Source organism: Camelina sativa, chromosome 8 (assembly GCF_000633955.1).
Source record: "Camelina sativa cultivar DH55 chromosome 8, Cs, whole genome shotgun sequence".
NCBI classification, from domain to species: Eukaryota; Viridiplantae; Streptophyta; class Magnoliopsida; order Brassicales; family Brassicaceae; genus Camelina; species Camelina sativa.
The window spans coordinates 17988621-18009436 of record NC_025692.1 but is presented as its reverse complement, the minus strand read 5'-3'; the positions used below and the strand labels follow the sequence as shown (position 1 = coordinate 18009436).

At 34.2% G+C, this 20816-nt stretch overlaps 3 protein-coding genes across 3 annotated transcripts; 2 read left to right on the top strand and 1 right to left on the bottom strand.

Moving 5' to 3' along the window:
- LOC104707424 (protein SGT1 homolog B) lies at positions 2265 to 4718 on the top strand. Its single transcript, XM_010423771.2, has 10 exons — positions 2265 to 2535; positions 2814 to 2883; positions 2990 to 3114; positions 3208 to 3334; positions 3415 to 3511; positions 3629 to 3694; positions 3773 to 3911; positions 4035 to 4114; positions 4189 to 4293; positions 4401 to 4718. Exons 1-10 carry the CDS (start codon positions 2376 to 2378, stop codon positions 4506 to 4508), a joined length of 1077 nt encoding a protein of 358 aa, XP_010422073.1. The 5' UTR covers positions 2265 to 2375; the 3' UTR covers positions 4509 to 4718.
- Positions 4828 to 7088, bottom strand: LOC104719075 (serine/threonine-protein phosphatase PP1 isozyme 6). Its single transcript, XM_010423770.1, has 4 exons — positions 6729 to 7088; positions 5730 to 6289; positions 5191 to 5403; positions 4828 to 5047 (listed from the first exon to the last, which is right to left on the bottom strand). Exons 1-4 carry the CDS (start codon positions 6904 to 6906, stop codon positions 5030 to 5032), a joined length of 969 nt encoding a protein of 322 aa, XP_010422072.1. The 5' UTR covers positions 6907 to 7088; the 3' UTR covers positions 4828 to 5029.
- On the top strand, positions 13141 to 18040 carry LOC104707422 (probable respiratory burst oxidase homolog protein I). Its single transcript, XM_010423767.1, has 13 exons — positions 13141 to 13796; positions 13884 to 14055; positions 14147 to 14192; positions 14625 to 14744; positions 15218 to 15625; positions 15715 to 16101; positions 16192 to 16287; positions 16375 to 16490; positions 16594 to 16761; positions 16851 to 17223; positions 17314 to 17442; positions 17526 to 17604; positions 17692 to 18040. Exons 1-13 carry the CDS (start codon positions 13166 to 13168, stop codon positions 17799 to 17801), a joined length of 2835 nt encoding a protein of 944 aa, XP_010422069.1. The 5' UTR covers positions 13141 to 13165; the 3' UTR covers positions 17802 to 18040.

Sequence of the window (20816 nt, the reverse complement as noted above, 5' to 3'; positions counted from 1 at the left end):
AGGCGATGATGACAACATCGGGAGAAAGACACGCGCTCCTCTTTCCTCTCTAATCGAAGGAGTGGCAGGAAGCGCAAACACTTTTGTTATTTCTGGCAAGATTATAAGAATCTGAAAGCGAACAAGTGTTCTAAAGTTTATTTTTGCAAGATTATAGGAATTTAGTTACTAGTTAATTTCGTTTCTTTTAATTATTTGTATCTCCTTTTTTGTGTAGTATTTTTAATTATTTAATTACTGTAGTTCCTAGGTAAGCTTCATTACTCATTACGTCTTTTCTTTCCAAACTAAAATATTCAAACAAGAAAAAAAAAATATTCAAACAACAACAAAACCTTTAATTTTAAGATACACATTATTATAAATTTAAAAAAAAACTTTGAATTTCAATTTTGATTAGGAAGGTTAACATCATCTTTAGTCATTATTATTAGTAGTAAAATACTATTTCTATTTTATAATGAGACGAATAAAATTGAAAACTTGAGCAAATACTTTCCAATATATATATATATATATATATATATATAAACTATTATGCATAGTAATAGCTTTTCTATAACTCTGAATTTTGTATGTATAGTATATATCCATATTTGCAAATTTATTAATCAATTGTACGTCTTGTAAATACACCTGCCTCAAACCATTATATCATCGATCACCGATCATTCACCGATTAACATTGACCTGTCTTTCCAAATTTCTATTTGATATACTTATTATATAACACATTAGTTAAAATAAAATATGTAATTTCGAGACAAAATCGTTTTTTTTTACATCAATTTTTTTTTTTTATATAAATCAGAATGCACAAGATTAACAATGCGAATAATACAACCAATAGTTAAACGACAAAGAAAAAACTTATTCGTCTTCATCATTTCCATCAATCTAGTGTAATTTTCTTGCTTAAGAATCATCTTTTTTTTGCTGATGAAATACCGATAACGCATTTAAAAATCATAGGGAGCGATTCATCTGTTACATCGCAACACCTTGAGATTGATCGAAACTCTTATATAGACAGAGATGTCATTGGTATTGGTTGTGCTTAAACTCCATTGTTGTTGATATGAAATAAACCATCTTCTGATTCTCCTCCATAGGTAATTGTCACCATATTTTCATCTCCTAATTGCCACTTTCTCCATGGTGGTTTCCATGGATGTTGTCTCCAAAGCAAACCTGCTTGTCCCCAGTATCTGAGTATCGCCGCAATAACAAGTCTTGAATTCTCCGGTTTTTCCACAATGATGAAACGATTGGTCTCAGCGGCTTGATTGACCACCGTGAAATGCGAGAACGGTTGTGAAAACACCAAATCCCAACATCTCCAATTGTAATTGTAGATCTGCGAGAACAAGACTGCATCATATCGAATCATGGGCTTCGGTGTGGAGATAACTGCCGAAGAGTAGGAGAGATGTCCCAAGAAAACCACATCACCGGCAAAGAGAATAACAATCCTCACCATAAAGGTGAAGAGAAATAGATTTGATAACTATCATCAAAAGGAAAGGAAGATCACAACACCACTTGTCCACGACATTAGATCCGAGTAGATCCGAATTATCCAAAACACACGATTTCAATGTAACCAAACATTTATCAGACTCACCATGACCCAACCCGAATTCAACATGACTCGGTCCAGACTCATGATGACCCATCCAAAACTCATCGTGTGGAATTGCCGGTTTAACTCGTCTTCCTGAAATTGCTTTGTGGAGTGTCGCCACAGTCTCCGTAAAAACTAGTTAAGTAACTAATAGAAATTGGGGAAATACTAACGAAAAGAAAACAGAGAAGAGTACAAAAAGCTTAGTTTTTCTAGAGAGTCGCCTTCTTCGTCGTAGGGAGAGAAACGGTTTTTTTTTGGAGACAAAATTGTATATAAACACATACATAATATAAATTATTAATATATATCTTACTCTTTTTTGATATATTATTAAAATATACATAGTATATATTATAAATATATATTTTTGACACAGATAGACTGCGTTTTGATGTTATAAAAAAAATATTACCTTTTAGATTATGGTATCCTTTATACTTAAATTTACTATTTCTTCTTTTAATCTGTATTATTACCTTTTGTCTTTGGTTTAAAATTTTTTTTTCTGAATTTATCAAGATTCAATTTTAATGTAAATAATAATAATAAAAAAAAAGTCTAATTTCCTAATTTTTTTTTCTTTTCTATATGACCTAATTGTGGTATATAATAAAACGTTCTAACTCAAAGAGAAAACAAAAAAGATCAAACACAAAACCAAAAGGTCTACGAATCTCTTCTTCTATAATCTCTCTCTCTCTCTCTTTAGTCTTGTGCGTATCTCTCTCAAATCCTCTGATCAGATTCAATGGCGAAGGAATTGGCTGATAAAGCTACAGAAGCTTTTCTAGATGATGACTTCGATGTTGCTGTTGACTTATACTCCAAAGCCATTGACTTGGATCCCAATTGCGCCGCCTTCTTCGCCGATCGTGCTCAGGCCTACATCAAACTCGATAGCTTCACTGGTAATAATATTACCACTCTCTCTTCCTTCTCATCGTAAAAAAGGATGAACCTTTATTGGAGGATTCGTCTTCCTCTTGCCTCGTTGACGCTTTTTGGGGTGTTTAGTTATGTTTTAGGGTTTTGTTTGTGAGATGTGTTGTTACCTTGATTCGGATAAGGATTTCTACTCAATTGATTGATTTGAGTAATTTGTACTGTTTTGGTTATTGCTGCTTCTTGCTTGAGTGATCTGATTATAATTTTTTTTTTAATCTTTTGTGAATTGTATAATGAGCAGAAGCTGTTGGAGATGCGAACAAAGCCATTGCGTTGGAACCTACGTTGGCAAAAGCCTACCTCAGGAAGGGGTATGATATTATTGTCATGAGCTCTCTGTATCAATGTTTAATGATGATTTGATGTTTGTATTTTAAGTTTAATTGGAATCATGCTCTTATCTTCTGATTGTTGCAGAACTGCTTGTATGAAGCTTGAGGAGTACAGTACTGCTAAAGCAGCCCTGGAAAAGGGTGCTTCTGTTGCACCTAATGACTCAAAGTTTAAGAAGATGATTGATGAATGCGATCTTCGCATTGCAGGTATGTTCCACAGCTTAAGAATTAAAGTACTAAACGATTTTTGTGTGTGTCTGAGTTTAGGTTTATAATAATAGTCTTTCTATCCATGTTCAGAAGAAGAGAAAGAATTGGTTCAACCAGTGCCACCGAGTTTGGCTTCAAGCTCGTCAACACCACTAGCAACAGAAGCTGATGCTCCTCCTGTTCCAACTCCTGCAGCACCTGCCAAACCCATGTTCAGGTAGTCTAGTTATTGAACACGTAAATTCTTATTTTAATTTTTGAGAATCACTGTGTACTCATAACTTTATGTCTCTACAGACATGAGTTTTACCAGAAGCCAGAGGAAGCGGTTGTGACAATTTTTGCTAAAGGAATACCAAAGGAGAAAGTAACTGTCGAGTTTGGTGAGCAGATTGTGAGTATCCTGCAATTAGATGAATTCATTACTTTTAAAGTTTTAACTGAACCTATCTCTTGTAATCTCACTCTCTGTATTGACTTGAGATATTTATCTGGACTTTTTTTTGTGCAGCTGAGTGTTGTAATTGATGTTGCTGGAGAGGAAGCTTATCATCTTCAGCCGAGATTGTTCGGGAAGGTATATTAATTTGACAAATGAATTTTTGTGGTGTTTACATATGCTCTTTACTAAATCTTTCTTCATTTAATTATTCAGATCATACCAGAGAAGTGCAGATACGAAGTGTTGTCAACCAAAGTTGAGATCCGTCTTGCAAAAGCAGAGATAATCACGTGGGCTTCCCTTGAATATGGCAAAGGGCAAGGTGTTCTGCCCAAACCCAATGTCTCATCAGGTTCATCTCAGAAGATACCATTCCTATCGTTTACTTTTATTTATTCTGAACCACAATTGTAAAACCTTGAACAAAACTGAAAACAGTCTCTCATCTCGTTTAATTTTATGTGTAAATATGCAGCAGTGGCGCAGAGACCAGTGTACCCATCTTCTAAGCCAGCAAAAGACTGGGACAAGCTGGAAGCTGAAGTGAAGAAACAGGTCCGTCTCTTATTAACTCTAGAGGCTTTGCTTTACTTTATTCTTTCTGCTTACCACTCTTTTGAATTTTGCAGGAGAAGGATGAGAAGCTTGATGGAGATGCAGCTATGAACAAATTTTTCAGCGACATATACTCAAGTGCGGATGAGGACATGAGGCGAGCCATGAACAAATCATTTGTGAGCAAATCTAATCTTTGGTCCTTACTTTTTTGGTTTAATAACTTTCTCCTTTGCTTTTGACTGATGATATGCCTGCCTGCCCGGGTGGTTTTCGTGTTTGACAGGCTGAGTCGAACGGGACCGTACTGTCGACAAACTGGAAAGAAGTTGGGACTAAGAAAGTGGAAAGCACTCCACCAGATGGCATGGAGCTCAAGAAGTGGGAGTATTGATCTTTTTATAATCTTCTTTTCTGGTTTTTGTCAAAAAAAAATATGACAAATCTTTCGAACTTTTAAGATTTCTTTCGTCTTTTCCTTGAATTTGTCTCTCCATTCTTGCCTGTGGTCTCAACGAACGTTCCGATACTTTGAAATTGTATTAGAAAACTAATCTCGCAAGTTTGTTTTATCGATAGACTTATTTAAACGTTTCTCGACATTCTTGCATTGTGTGTTTTATCGATAGACTTATTTAAACGTTTCTCGACATTCTTGCATTGTGGGTTTTATCGATAGACTTATTTAAACGTTTGTCGACATTCTTGCATTGTGGTCTAAAAGGTTAGATGTATAAACCCAACTTTCTTCAGTTGAAAAATGCTGTGTACATTTTCCACAATATTACAAAACAATCTAAACAAAACAAACTGTTGCCTCAACCAAACAAAAAACAATCTAACAAAACAAACTGTTGCAATCTTCGAACCCATTGGCTTCACTCTTTAATTGATTCCCACATTGGTATAAAGGACTTAACCACCTTTTCCACCCTGAATAAAAAGTTCACATATCAACCTGATATCCAAAGATCTAACTACATTGACAAAATCGATGGAGAGGTAACAAACATTGTGGTCAAAATCGATCAACCAAAGTGGATCTATATATACGAGGGAGATAGTATATAGATTACCTTATGAGGTGGGGTTCCTGGTCTAGGAACATTGTTGTTGAATCCAAATCTTCCTTTCTTCTCAGATGCCTTAAGGATTTGGAATGAACATGTTAAGCTATCATCAACACTCATCATTGCGCCAGCATTGTCAAACTCGCCACAGTAATTGGGTGCAGAGAATACTGTCACCAGTTGTCTCTTTGCAAAGAACTCATATCCATCTTCTACAACCTGCACAATCCGCATGTGAAAAATATGATTTGCTGAACAAACTACAGACCGTTGCGCTAACGAGACTGTCCATGAATCTAAAGGTCTCCTAATATCAGCAGTTATATCATATATTTGATTTGGTTAGACAACTGATTTATGTTTTCTTAACTCTCTGAAATCAGAGAATGGTTACAGATAAGAACAAACCAATACAGAGAATCAAAGAGAGAACCCTAGGAATGAATTCCAGAACACCCCCTAAAATACTCAATATCACCTAAATACCACGAGCATTTATTCTATTCAAACCTAATGACTAACTTGTTAGTGTGGATTAGCTTTACCTGATGAGCTCGGCATACAAGATCAAGGTCATGAGTTTGAAGGAACTCAGCAACTTTGTCAGCCCCAAAAGTATATGAGACACCTCTGTCATTCTCCCCCCAGCCTTGAATCTCTCTGTCAGGATCAGCCCATAACAAGTCACAAAGAATTCCCTGATCAGGAACATCAATAGGACGAGGAATTCTCTTGATGTCATCTAAGCTCTTAATATCAGGCGATAGTCCACCATGCATGCAAAGGATCTTATCATCAATGAGAGCAGAAACAGGAAGACAGTTGAAGCACTCAGTGAAAGTTTTCCAAAGGCGGACATTGTATCTTCTTTTGCATTCATCGTAGAATCCGTACACACGGTTGATTGAAGCACATTCGTGATTGCCTCTGAGAAGAAAGAAGTTGAACTTGTATTTGACCTTATAGGCAAGAAGAAGGCATATCGTCTCTATGCTCTGCTTACCACGATCAACATAATCCCCGAGGAACAAGTAATTTGCAGCTGGCGGATAGCCACCATACTCAAACAACCGCAAAAGGTCTGGAAACTGCCCATGAACATCCCCTGCTCATCAACATATAAACTTAAAACCTTCAAACAATTATAAACCATAAAGTTCATAGCAGCAGAGAGTGTTGTTTAAATTTTCATGTAAGCACAGTGGAAGATAATTATCATACACCAAATTCAGACACTAGTAAACAAAACTATTGGCTATCAAATGAAAAGTTCTGCTCTTTCTTATAGTCACATGTCAGGAGAGATTCTAATTTCAGGTTATGCATCATAGCTAACAGGTCCTTTCTCCACAGCAAGACCAATGAACTAACTTACAACATACACATATTCAAATCATTTCAAAGTAAGCCTAAAGCTCACAAAGCTAAGCTTCCCCAACAACAATACTTACTTACACATTCCAAAAAAAAAATCACATTTTTTTCAAAAACCCACAACGCAAAAACGAATTCATGATAAATGTAAACAGAGAAAAAACATATACCGCAAATCTTGATAGGAGCCTCAAGCTCAAGGAGATTAGGCTGGCTGAGAAAAACCTCTTTGGAAGCCAAACATAGCTGCCGTATCTCCGCCTCAGTAATCTGTGCTTGCTTCACCGTTCTTCCACTATTCGTCGCTAAAAGCCGCCGTATTATATCGTCAAGTAATGTCTTGTCCATCGAAGCAAACAACCCCAAAATTAGATACCGAAAACTTGTCGGCTGATGAATCCACAGAGATCCGACGATTTATATAACCGCCGGCGTCTCTGGGTATTGTATCGTTGACGGAGAAGAAGAAACAGAGAGATTTAAGTAGCGAGAGAGAGAGAGCCAATTTTGTAAACCCTAGAAATTTTTTAATAAAGGCGGTAATTTTCATTTTTAATCATCCACAAAACTCAAAAGCCAAAGGAGCGTGAGGGGTGAGGACGCGACCTACTTAGTTCCCGCACATGACAAGTTCTCTCATCTGCACGTGTGCTCTAGGAATTAGGACTCGCATTCAGGTATCAATCAGGTTAAATCTAAACCGCAATCAGGTTCGGTTCGGTTCGGTTCACATATTTCCCCATATTTCGAGTTTTGGAACTTTGGGTATTAAAAAGGTTTAGGAACAATTTGGTTATGATAGAAATTCGGTTTAGATTTAGTTAGGGTCGGTTTGATGATCGATCAGAGAATTGGTTAAGAACTAAGTTATCTATCGAGTATGGTTCGGATTGGTAACTTTTACGGTTTTACCCAAAGCTCTTTGAATTGACCGGTAATTTCTGACCTGTCCAAAAAAACTAAGGGATGATGTATTTGAATTTAATATTTTAAATGATTTATTTAAAATTTAAAATTATATGTGATTCAATTATAGATTTTACAAAGTTTAATAAAATTCAGTGTTGTTAAATCTAATTTAAATTCTACGATCATTGAAAACAGTTATGAGGATTTGTTTTTAATGATTTTACAAGGATTTGAGAGGATTTACGCTTTCTTTTTGTTCAAGTAAGAAATTTTTTAGTTAAAATTATAGAAATTTAAATCTCATTGTTTTAGGTGAGATTTGAAAATTTTACTAAATCATATCAACTTCTCTAAAATCAAAATCATATAAAGACTTTATAAAACTCAAATCATTGAAAATACTAAATTCAATACACCCCCTATAGCATTGCTTACTTTTTACCGGAATGTATCCAATAATAATATCCAGAAAAAAACTATAAAACAATTTTTACTTTTTTTTTTTCTTTTTGGCAACCACACATTAAATTAGAAAATAATTCCTAGATTGGTTGCCCAAACCAGAGGAAAAGAGTTTACAAAAGATACTTCTGAAACTAGAATACGCGAAGAACGGGCAAGATAGTCTGCCCTCACAATTTTTACTTTTTATTACAAATTCATCCGAAATACCTTTAAAGAATAAAACATTGGTTATTTTTAATATACATATACTCAAATGAGAAAGAAAAAAAAAATCGTATATAGAATAGCTCGCCCTAGCAATATTCTCTCTGGCACGACCACCGAAGAAGCTCCCCCCGGCGGCGCCGAGACCGATCGGTGTTGCTGGGATCTGGTTCAGTAAGCTCAGCCTCCTCCTCTGCTCTCTAAGCTTTGTTACGGTTCTTGTTCTCTTCACCGGAGTCCCCTTGAGATTTCAGATCTCAATTCTGACGATGCGTAAGCTTCAATTCCTTCTCCGCCTTCCTCCACCTCCGGCTACTTCCCTCGGTTACTCTGTTTCCCTGACCCTTCAACCGCCCCCACAAACCCTTGACCGCTCCGGTAATTTTGAGGTCGATTACTCGATTTGGCTCGTCCCGCATCCACCTGCAACAACTCTCCGCTCCTCGGATCTTTATCCACTCTCCAAGTATTTTACTTGGATGCAGATGGACAGGAGCTCTGTTTGGATACCGAAGCCATGGAAGATCTTGACATCGAATTTAAAGCTCCGACGCTCTCTGTTTCCCGTTTGTTACCTCTTGTTCCCATGTTTGCTATTCATTCATATCTCGTTATCCTCGTAGATAGTTTACTTAGGTTAAACTATGGCACATCCCTGAACTGGTACCTAACCCGACCCCATTTCGATATCGTTGTATCACAATCAGACCTGTTAGTATCGATGTTTTCTGCTTGGTCAAGATGAGGTAACCTCGATAGCAGAATACTTGATCTCTCTAGTATGATTGAGAACCCTTTGTGTCGAGACCAGTGTGTATCCGGGTTCGATCTGAATTCTACTCTTCCCCAGCCTTTGCAATACTTGTTTAGTTTACTAGTTTCCTTAGTACGAAGACTACTCTTGAACCTTAAACCACCTGTGTTGCTAGAATGGCATAGGAGTCTTTTGAAAACCAGTTTAATTGGTTACCTTATGGATGATCCTGCTTATGGAGTTTGCTTGGTGAAGCTTGGCATTATGATCCCACCTCTTTGGAGTGGGGGTTACCGATGTTTCACCAACTCCCTACCTACACTTTACCAAATTGCAATGATCCTCAAAATGCAAATCAAATACTTCTTGAAGTCCCTGCACCTAAGCTTGAAGACTAGTGGCATTATGACCCTCTCTACAAAGAGGAAAGGTTACAACAACCTCTACAAGCCCTGTTTTATCAACCTTGGACCAACTACTACCGCTGTAGTTGCTGGTTATCAGAGCCTCAGCTCCCCTACTCGAAACTTTGGCATCACAGCTATGCCATTCTCACCAACGCCAAGTCTTCGAAGATTCAAGACAATGGCTCTATACTCCTTTGACTTGGTCATAGAGTCTGCATCGGTTTGCCTTGACCTCACAGGTTCCATGCTGCTTCTTAGCATGTGGTTCACAGCTCTCAAGCTCTTCACATCGATTGCTCCTATCTATCCTTGCACTTTTATTGATCTATGCTTTGGTTTTTATTATTCTTTGATGTACCTTAAACAATCCTTGCCTTGTATGTTACTTTCTATTTAATGGAATGGTAACACCTCTTTGATCAAAAAAAAAAAATACTCAAATTTACCCAAAAATACCTCATATATTCAGGTTTATAATTATAATTTTGGGTTATTAGAAATATAAATATAACTAATATTTTTAGGTATATACTTTTATATCTAATACTTTCGAGTACCTATTGAATATGAGATTCGGTTCGGTTATGGTTTCGGTTCTTCGAGTATAGAGGTTTAAGATCCATCAAATTATTTAAGTTGGTTTTGGTTCCAGATTTTTTCCCATGCCTAGTTTAAGTTAATGAGGACCATATGTTGGTGCCATTCAGTTTTGATTCAGTTTTAGAAAACAAAATTTTTGGTAAAAGTAAATATAAAACTAAATTTAATTAATATTTGACTTCTTAATATATTAATTTCTTTTTTGTATTAATTACCTTTTGTCACTTTTGTTGAATGGTTGGGTTCAATAATTAAAAGTTGTTTAAATTCATTAAAAGTGATGTGTTATTGAATTTATGATTTTAGAAATTCATTCAAAATCATGAGTTATTGGATTAAAAAATAAAAAATACTTGAACTAACTTTCAAATTATATATAAGTTATTGATTGATTGACTATAAACGTTTTTGTTCATTTGAAACAATTTTTAAGGACTTTCAAGATAGTAAATGGTAAGGTGATCGATCTTCTCTCCAGAAAATACTTCTGAAATCTTTCTTAAACTCTCTAAAAAAAAAACTCTGCAATCATTATAATCATCATAATTCTACATTAATCACAATCCCCCTTAGTGTCATTCAATTAGAATTTCAAATACTTCATTACAACTTAGTGTTATTTAAACTCAATAGCTTTTAAAATCTTTAATGTATATCAAGCCGATGTAAAGAAATATCTTGATATTTCATGAGTAAATTATTACATTTAAATCTAAAGTATATTGCAGAGATTTTGTAATTCAGACAATGAATTCTTAATAATAAGATAAAATTCAGATCTTAAAGATTTTATAACTTAGAAAATTAACTTCAACGGTTTAACCCCATGATTGAAATGTATCAGTATCACATAGATGAGAAAATATTGACTCTGTCTTAGCTCACTGTATCCAACTATACTTTAATTATTCTTTAAATATCAATAAATTATATCATATCCAATATTCAAGTCTTTAGAAATATAAAAAACCCATAAAAGTAAAAATGGAAAACAACAGTGAATGAGTACAAAGCTTCAACCTAGTCAGTGAACGCGTTAGGGAACAAAGAAGAGGAGAAAGAAGAGACGGACGACGTATTAGTGATCTAGATGAAAACATATTTTTTTGGACAAAAATATAAAGGCAAGATGTAAATTAATTTAATACTTTTTAAGTGATTATTGTTGAAATATAAAAGCCAAGAAACAGAGGAAAAGACCAGTATAAATACATTTGCATTCTACAAATCAGAGTCAGAGTTCAGTTTTTACAATTTGTTTTCTCATCTTTTTCTTCCGAAATGTCAACGATAATTTTTGCTCTCTTCCTCTTGATGATCGTCTATCTTCTCACGATCACCTTTGGACTCCCTTACTATCGACACCAGACAGTATAAATACATTTACATTCTATATATTAATAGAAAAATATTTTTTGAAAAAAGTTTATGTGTTGTGGCTAGAGAGTTCGACACATTATTTCTTAATTTGTCCTTAGTTTTTAATAATATTTACATTTATATACCATTGTATTTTCCAAAAAGTAAATAACAACTAAAATTAATTTTTTTTATTACATTTCTAATTTAAATTTATCCCTTAACTATATTTTTATACAAAAAAAATAAAATGAATTTTAAGAACTCTTGGACAATTTTTTTGTGAAAATGTATGTATAGCCAAAAAATAAGTTCATATGGTGTGATAATATAAAACTGATATTATAATAATTCATACGGTTAAATCTTTACTATTATACAAAAAAATTATAAATTCAAATAAAATTAAAAAATAAATACTACACAAACAAATTATTGAATAATTATTTTACTCTGCACATGGTGCTGGTTGTTATCTAGTAATTTTAAATTTGAATAAAACTCCTACACATTAAACACACATACTAGGCATGATGAGATGATTTTTTCTATAGTTCAAATTCGTTTTAAAAACCTTAACTACAATATAAAACCAGTAAGTATTATATATGAATTATTTTTACAAAAATATCTTTAATATTTAAAAATAGATTATTATGAAATTCAAATTTTCAATATATAGATAGAGATACAGTGATTTTTTCGTAACAAACAGACATTATAGATCGTTTATTACTTTTTAACGTTTGTTTTGTTCCTCTTCTAGCCTAAAAATATTCCTTTAGAGAGAGAATATGAGTTTTTGTATTTAATTTTGCATATGTTCAATAGGTAAAAAAATCTATGTATATATACTTATGCTTGTTGTGCTTAGTTTCAAAGTTGATGAGTATTTTTTTGGGGTGCCCAAATAGAATCAAAAAGTTTAGATCTGTATATATGTAGTATTTAGATTTTACATAAGTTTTAACGAATCTTAAAGTTATTTTACACGAAATAAGAATAATAAATGATACTAACCATTCTTGGTCTGATTAAGTTCTTTTTTCTTATACATTTTTTTGGTATGTGATTATTTGCAAATTGTATGTTAGATTATTCACTTTGTATTAAAAGTTTAATTAAAAACTAATTTTAATTTTAACTAATAAGAAAATGAAATATTTATACGCTTCTTAAATAAAAAATAACCAATAAAAAATGTTTCATATAACCAAAACTTATCATGTAAAAAACTTATTAATAGTAGAAAAAATCTTTGAATTGTTATATTTATCGACTATTCTTATATATTGATTATGTTATAATTTGTTAACAATTGTATCCATGCATGCGTTAGTACTTTTATACTGTAAAGAAATAATTATATACACTTGTATTAGTGTATATACATGTATGTGCTGGTATATTTAGTATGGAAAAAATATATAAAAGATGTTGAAATCTAGAAAGATAATTTTTTTTTATAAAAAAGATCCCAGTTTTAAAATATTTTTTTAGTTCATGGTTCAACTCTGCTTTGGTTAAGCCCAATTAGGTAGACAATTTTATATACAAAAAAAAATTGTATATTTACTCACTCATCCCTCCTTTGAGGTCTCTTCTTCCCCACCAAATTCAGAAAGAAAGAAAAAAAAAAAAAAATAGAAAGGCACTAAATCATTTATGTTAATTAATCTCTGAATGAAATATAAAAATAAGTTTGTTTTATATTTTTTGTCTACACTAAAACATGCAAGTGTATATATATATATTTAACAACACAAATAAAATAAAATTAAAGTAATATATTTAGAAACTAAACTTGTGTTTTTTTTTTAATATTTCGTTTCATGGTTCAACTCTGCTTTGGTAATTCAAAAACTCTATTTATTCGCTCCTCTCTCTCTCTCCCTCAACAAATTCGAAAATGTCAATGTCATTCTCCGGCGGGACTCACGACGACGATCGTTGGGGATCCAATATAGCTTCCACCGGAGAATTCACACAAAGCTCTCAATCATTACCTGCACCACACTCACCCTTCTCCTCCTCCTCCTCCTCCGGTGAAGAGCTCGTTGAAGTAACAATCGAATTCCCAAGCGGCGTCTTACTAAACATCGACTCCGTTACAACCACCGATCAAGAAATAATCACCTCTTGCTCTGCTTCTAACTCAGGATCAATGTCTCGTAGCTTAGGGTGGAGCGCGTCGTCAAGTCATCAGAACTCAGAGCTTCACACGGTTGAAAGAGCCAAAAAGTTTTCGAGAGATCTTAAACAGAAGCTTCAAAGGATCTCATTAGGCTATTCGTCTCGGTCTGCACCTGAGCCGGTGGTTCCTAATGTAGTCCACGTTACAGATCATGCTCTTCTATGCCGAACCTTAACACAACGATTCACCAATCCGATTGGATCGTGTACGCAGAGAGCGATTCATGGTTTGAAATTCATAAGCAGTAAAGATAACGGAATCGCTGATTGGAGACAAGTTCAAAACAATTTCGTCAATCTTTCCAAAGATGGTCATATTAGCCGAAGTGATTTCGCTATTTGCATAGGTTTGAAAATGCGTCTCTAATAACTCTTATAATCAAATCATATGCATTATATTGTGACACATTTTGACGACTATTTTGCTGTTAAAGGGATGGAGAATGAGAATGAGGATTCGAAAGAGTTTGCGGAAGAGTTGTTCGATGCGTTGTGTAGGAGAAGAAGATTAATGGTTGACAAGATCAATCTTCAAGAACTATATGAGTTTTGGTATCAGATTACAGACGATAGCTTCGATTCTCGCCTACAAATCTTCTTTAACATGTATATCTTGATTACTTACTTATTCAACATGAGTTTAAGGTTTTTGATTTTTTTTTTTTTTTTTGGTATGACATTTGTATTATACGTGCAGGGTGAAAAATGGAGATGGTAGAATCACAGAGAAAGAAGTAAAAGAGGTGATGACTTATGTTTCCATCCATCTTCCTAGTTTTAGTATTCTCTAATCAGCATTGAATCGTTGACTACGTAATAATGAATCTTACATGAGTCCCATTATCTTATGTTTTTTCATATTGTATTATCCCTCTTGCTGATATATATTTTTTTGGTTGGTCTTGATATAATTTAGTTCTTATGTCTCCTTTCTAAACCAATGCAAGAATAGAAAACTTTGAGTTGCTATTTGTTTTCTGCATAAAATCTTGATTGACCTTGTAGCAGCCATTTTCTTAATTTAAAGAAGTAGTGTTTCTAAGTTGTAACTACCAATCAAAGATATGATATTTCTATATAACCACTAAGTTTATACGTTGAATCTTTCTAAGTAGAAGCTTTTTTAATTATGGCATTAACTAATTTTATTGCGTATGATTTTGACAAACGTACAGATAATTATACTAAGTGCATCAGCAAATAATCTATCAAGGTTGAGACAACGAGCAGAAGAGTATGCAGCATTGATCATGGAAGAACTGGCTCCTGATGGGCTCGACTCTCAGTACATAGAGGTGGTTCCATCACTTTTTATTTGTCATCTTGTGAAAGCTCATAACACAAAAACACATGCTTAAATACTAAATTGATATAGTATGCAGATCAGTCCCTTTCAAATTTTCTATGAGGGAGAGTAGAAAGGTTCTTTGTTAAGTTTGACCTTAGTTATTGATGACGACGTTGAAGGCTTGAAGCTCTCTCCTACCTATAAAGTTCCATGATAGGGACATTTGACTTAGTCAAGAACCAATGATATTAAAGCTTGATTTTGTATAGAACGACTTTAATAGAATATAACCTTGACGAAGCAAACAAGTAGAGGTCCACACATAAACCTTAACCTAGAGTAATAGTAACATATATTTTTCTGAGAGACATACACAAGATGGGTAGTAGAACACTATTTGGACACTTGAGTATCAGACAGAGGAACTCTGTTCTAATTTTCTAATGTGATGTATTATGTTATGGATTTGAAACGATGCAGTTAAAGGACCTAGAGATGCTACTACTAGAGAAAGACATATCTCATAGTTACAGCCAACCGTACAGCCAAACAAGCCGAGCCTTAAGTCAAAATCTAAAAGATACAAGATGGGGAATAATCAGGAGCTTGCTTTACTCTTTGCAAGACAATTGGAAGAGGATTTGGGTTTTGACATTGTGGTTAGTGATCATGGCTTGGTTGTTTATGTGGAAATGTGTTCAGTACAAAAACAAAGACGCATTCCATGTAATGGGTTACTGCCTTGTTGTGGCAAAAGGTGCAGCTGAGACTTTGAAGTTCAACATGGCTCTTATCCTTTTGCCTGTCTGTAGAAACACTATCACTTATCTTAGATCCACTGGTTTGTCCTACGCAGTGCCGTTCGATGACAGTATCAACTTCCACAAGGTTAATTTAAAAAACCATTTTTGTCTTGCCCTTTCATATGAGAGAGACTATACATGCTTCAGCTGAATCCTACTTTTTCGTTTTGCAAGACGATCTCTCTAGCAATCATTGTTGCAATGGTTATACATTCATCAAGCCACCTTGCCTGTGATTTCCCAAGGATACTAACATCTACAGAAGCTGATTACAAAAGATACTTGGTTCATTACTTTGGTGTGATCAGACCAACGTACTTTGACTTGGTGAACACTCCAGTGGGAATCACTGGGTTTATAATGGTTGCTTTTATGGTAATCGCATTCACATTAGCCAGCCGAAGATGCAGACGAAACCTTACTAAGTTGCCGAAACCATTTGATAAACTAACCGGTTATAATGCCTTCTGGTATTCACATCACTTACTTCTAATGGTTTATGTTCTTTTAGTCATCCACGGTGTTTCTTTATATCTCGAGCATAAATGGTACCGCAAAACGGTAAATTCCATATAACACTTTTACCAATTTACTTTTTTTTCGTTCTCAAATAAACAGTGATAATAATAACAGATACTACCTCCTCTGTAGATATGGATGTATCTTTCTGTGCCAGTTTTACTCTATGCTGGTGAAAGGATACTTAGATTCTTTCGTTCGAGGCTTTACACAGTTGAAATCTGCAAGGTATGTCTTGCATATTAGATAGAGTCATATAGAAATTTAAAAAGGATGTTGGAAACTGACATGCTAATTAATTATCTTTGGCATCAGGTTGTAATTTATCCCGGAAACGTTATTGTGTTACGCATGTCTAAGCCTACGTCATTTGATTACAAGAGTGGACAATATATATATGTTCAGTGCCCTGCAGTATCAAAATTTGAGTGGTAAGCCCAAACACAACCTAACAGCTTTTCATACAATCTAAGATATGTAAACACTATGTTATTTTAACAACACAAAGACTAAACTCAAAGCTTCCATCTACAGGCATCCGTTTTCCATTACTTCATCCCCTGGAGATGACTATCTCAGCATCCACATTCGTCAGCTCGGTGATTGGACAGAAGGGATTAAGAAGGCATTCTCAGTGGTATGTCAAGCTCCTGAACCTGGAAAAAGCGGACTTCTCAGAGCAGACGGACCAAACCATATAAGGTACATTTATAATGTCTTTGAATTTTTTTTCATATATAATTACATTTTTCAAAATGTGAAATTTTGATTATTCTCTCTTGAAATTTTAGTTTGCCAGAGCTGTTGATAGATGGACCTTATGGTGCTCCAGCGCAAGACCATTGGAAGTATGATGTGGTATTACTCGTTGGCCTTGGAATCGGCGCAACACCTTTCATTAGCATTTTGAGAGATCTACTCAACAACATTATTAAGCAAAATGAACAAGATGTGATCAGTATGTCAGGTAGTCGTAGTAACAGCAACATCTCGTCGGATCACAGTTCTAGTTGCTTAAACTCGGAAGCTCGGTTTAGAAGTCCACAAAATCAAACGAGGACATTGATGACCAAGAACGCTTACTTTTACTGGGTAACACGAGAACAAGGTTCGTTCGATTGGTTTAAAGAAATCATGAACGAAGTTGCTGATTTGGATATAAAGGTAACATACACCTTTCCATGTTAGAAATTATGTTAGATACATTTTTCAAGTTAATTACTAACATATTTGTCCTTGTAAACAAATAAAAAGGGTGTTATTGAGATGCACAACTACTTGACTAGTGTGTACGAAGAAGGAGATACTCGATCAACTCTTCTCACCATGATCCAAACGCTAAACCATGCTAAAAATGGCGTAGACATATTTTCTGGAACCAAGGCAATTAATAATTTAGCTTTAACGATTACATTTATCATTTACAACAACACTCGATTTTTTTCTGATCTTTTGATTTTTTTTAGGTACGGACGCATTTTGGGAGGCCGAAATGGAAGAAGGTTTTATCAAAGATTAGCACCAAACATAGGAACGCAAGAATAGGTAATACAAAATAATCATTTGAAACCTTGTCCGTTTTTTGCCTTTTGTCTTAAGGAGTTTAATTTGAAAAAGATAAAAAAAATATAGGAGTGTTCTATTGTGGAGTACCGAGCTTGGGGAAGGAACTTGCAACACTCTGCCATGAATTTAACCAGACGGGTTGCTCCAGGTTCGAGTTCCACAAAGAACAGTTCTAAAGGAAAAAAAGAATATATAGTCCCTCACGTTTATTGTTTTTGGATGAAATCGAATCAAGGAATATATGTAAATTGTTCATGCAATGTTCTTTTCTCATATCCTTGTTGTTTTTTTTTTCTTTTCCTTTGGTGTATGTATCACACATTTTAACCATTTCATCTTAGAGTAGGATTGTCAAAAATGTTAAAAAATCACAGTTAAAGCTTGTGATAAAAAAAGACAAATAGAAAAAGAAAAAGTTCGCACAAGTTGCAGATGATTTAATCAGATTATTTATTTGTTGTTGTTGTCTTTTTTTTTGCTGATCCTATTTACTTAATTATGAATTAGTTTGGTTCATCTTTTTGTATTGTGAAAAAAAAAAGTTACAATGAGTAAAAATGAAAAGAAGAAGAAGATTTTTAGTGAAAGGCCGTAATCCGTTTCAACTCTGCTGCAGAGGTAACTTCTCTGAACCACCTGAGCTGTTCCTGTTATAAGCTCTATTAGTATTCAAGACATTCTGTTGACTTTTATGAGAAGTAATTAAGCAGTGTTTTGACTTTTGATCACTCACTTGAAGCCAATGAACTCGTATAGATCTGTGCTTGAAATAGGCTTCCTCAATCTCTCTCCCAAGCGAGTCTAGTTCCTTTATTTTGCTTGATGGATTTTGCACTTTTGATCATACTATTAGCCTCACATATCACATTTTCTTTGTTAAAAATTCCAGTAAACAGAGTTAGTTGATCTATATATTAAAGGCATGCAATGCAATGCATAATAGGATATGAAATAACATGTATTGTTTTACAAGTTCCACTTATAAAAAAATCATAGCTTTTTTATTTACACTCAAATTTTTTGTGACTAACATTGATGATGATGCTGAGGCTGACACGTAAACTTTAGGGACAATCGGTATAAAGGAAAGACAGAGAAGTATATGCAAGAAACATCTCTAATGTATATCTCTATTTTTTTCTCTAAAAAATAGAGTAACTCTAAAATAGAGTATGAGTTAGTGTAAAAAAATAGAGGTGAAAATAGAGATTTGAGTAGGGTTAGAGCATCTCTAATAGTCCTCTATTTTTTCCTCTATAATAGAGATCCTCTATAATAGGGGTGAGTTTTACTCCAACCCACCTCTATTCTCACATCTAAAATAGAGATTCCTATTTTTTTTCTATTTATAGAGGAAATCTATTTTTTCCTACAAAGTGTTCCTCTATAAATAGAAAAAAAAATAACAATCTCTATTTTAAAGGTGAGAATAGAGATGGATTGGAGTAAAACTCACTCATGTTATAGAGATCTCTATTATAGAGGAAAAATATAGAGAAAACTATGGGAGATGGTTTTAGAGCATTTTATACCGGTGGGATGTCTTTTATTTTTCTAATAAAATAACAAAAAGAAAATAAAATTTTAATCCTAATTTTTCGGAGATCTGTGTCTCTGCCCCGATTATTTTAGATCCTCAGAGACACCTGTCACTAATTTATTGGTTCCGTTTTGTTTTTGTTTTTTTCTTTCCCTTCTCCTCATTGGCTCATCTCTCTCTCTCTCTCGACATATAAACAAGTATCACACTCTGCTTCGTGAATTGATAAATCAATTCCTAGATTTCCTATAATCAAAATCGACGAGAACAATCCGATCGACATTCTTCTTCGTCTCTCGTTTCTTCTTCTTTTGTCTTGGATTAAACAGTCGAGGAAACAGACTTTGTGGTTCCTCTTCTTCTTCGTCTCTCTCTTTTGGCTTCCTTTCAGTTTTGGATCTGTCTCTCCTTCGTCCTCATGGTGGTGCTCCTGCTTCCTCTTTTCTCTTCAAGGTACCCTAGTTTCTGGCCGCCAAGCTCCTTTCTCTATTATTTGGATCTAGTTCTTCTTGTTCCTCGGATTTAGAATTGATATGGTTTTGTTGATCTCTAGTGTCTTAAGATGATTATGGAGTTGCATTAGAACAGTAAATAATCATTGCTAATCTGAACATGGATTTAGATTAGATTCTGATGAAACCTAAAAAGAATTGTTCTTTGCATATCTTCTGGTGGTTAATTTGTTCATTAGTGAGAAGAATTTATATGGCCTGTTTTGAGTTTGGTATATGATTGAATGATTTCCCTTTTGTTTGCAAGTTATAGTGGACATTTGATAGGGCTAATAACAACGATGATTCATATAAATGACATTGTCTTTGGTAGTTTTAATAGTTTGGTATCCTTGTCTTTGGTAGTTTAAGTAGTCTGGTGATGTGAGTCAAAGCCATTCCCTTTTAACCTGTTTGAAGTTTGCACAAATCCCTATTTCCTCCTAAAGCTACTGAGAGAGATGTTTATGAGTTCTTCTCCTAAGCGGGCAAGGTTAGTGACTTTGTTCCTTTCTAGTTTGTTAAATTTTGCTTTTTGGTTGTAGTTGTCTTTGCTTTTTTTTTTATTTTGTTTTATCTTCACAAATTCATTGGGTTCTAATGTTTGCTTGGATAGAAACGCTTAATGGTTTATCGGTTTTGTTTTTACATTGTATAAAGCTTAGTTAAAACAGTCTTGATTTGCCTCTTGTTTTGGTTACGTTGTAAGTCTTGTTTCTCTCTTCTTATAAACCAATCTCTCGTCTCAGGTATTCTTCTTTGCATATTTCATTTCACATGCTCCTTTTTGATTATCTATATCCATGTTGCTTCCGAAATTGTTTCCTTTGGATCCATTCGTGTTTTGCGAGCCTGTTTTATCTTATGAAATCTGAGGAATGAGCTGAACTTTAATAGATTATATAGCTCATTTTACTTCATACTATCACCTCTTTGGCTCCTTACGATCCATATCCTGAAATTTCCTTCATGATTTTGTATGTGTTTAGGAAAGTTTCATTTTCTTGGTATGTAATACAAACATTTTCGAATTTAGATGCTACTGTGACTTTGATAGTGATATTTGTGTAAATGTCTTCTTACTTTATGAGGTCCTTTTGTTTACTCTTTAGCTCTTCTTTTCTGTGGGACTTATTGTTTTATCCTAAGATACACCGACA

What these genes read in the sequence shown, in the direction of transcription:
- LOC104707424 (XM_010423771.2), top strand. Translation starts at nt 2,376, where the DNA reads ATGGCGAAGGAATTGGCTGATAAAGCTACAGAAGCTTTTCTAGATGAT. An exon ending in AAAGCCTACCTCAGGAAGGG is followed by an intron (nt 2,884 to 2,989) that starts GTATGATATTAT and finishes TGATTGTTGCAG; the next exon opens with AACTGCTTGTATGAAGCTTG. An exon ending in AGCCGAGATTGTTCGGGAAG is followed by an intron (nt 3,695 to 3,772) that starts GTATATTAATTT and finishes TTAATTATTCAG; the next exon opens with ATCATACCAGAGAAGTGCAG.
- LOC104719075 (XM_010423770.1), bottom strand. Translation starts at nt 6,906, where the DNA reads ATGGACAAGACATTACTTGACGATATAATACGGCGGCTTTTAGCGACG. An exon ending in GGCTCCTATCAAGATTTGCG is followed by an intron (nt 6,290 to 6,728) that starts GTATATGTTTTT and finishes GTTGATGAGCAG; the next exon opens with GGGATGTTCATGGGCAGTTT. An exon ending in TTGTATGCCGAGCTCATCAG is followed by an intron (nt 5,404 to 5,729) that starts GTAAAGCTAATC and finishes CGGATTGTGCAG; the next exon opens with GTTGTAGAAGATGGATATGA.
- LOC104707422 (XM_010423767.1), top strand. Translation starts at nt 13,166, where the DNA reads ATGTCAATGTCATTCTCCGGCGGGACTCACGACGACGATCGTTGGGGA. An exon ending in CTACAAATCTTCTTTAACAT is followed by an intron (nt 14,056 to 14,146) that starts GTATATCTTGAT and finishes TTATACGTGCAG; the next exon opens with GGTGAAAAATGGAGATGGTA. An exon ending in ACATATTTTCTGGAACCAAG is followed by an intron (nt 17,443 to 17,525) that starts GCAATTAATAAT and finishes GATTTTTTTTAG; the next exon opens with GTACGGACGCATTTTGGGAG.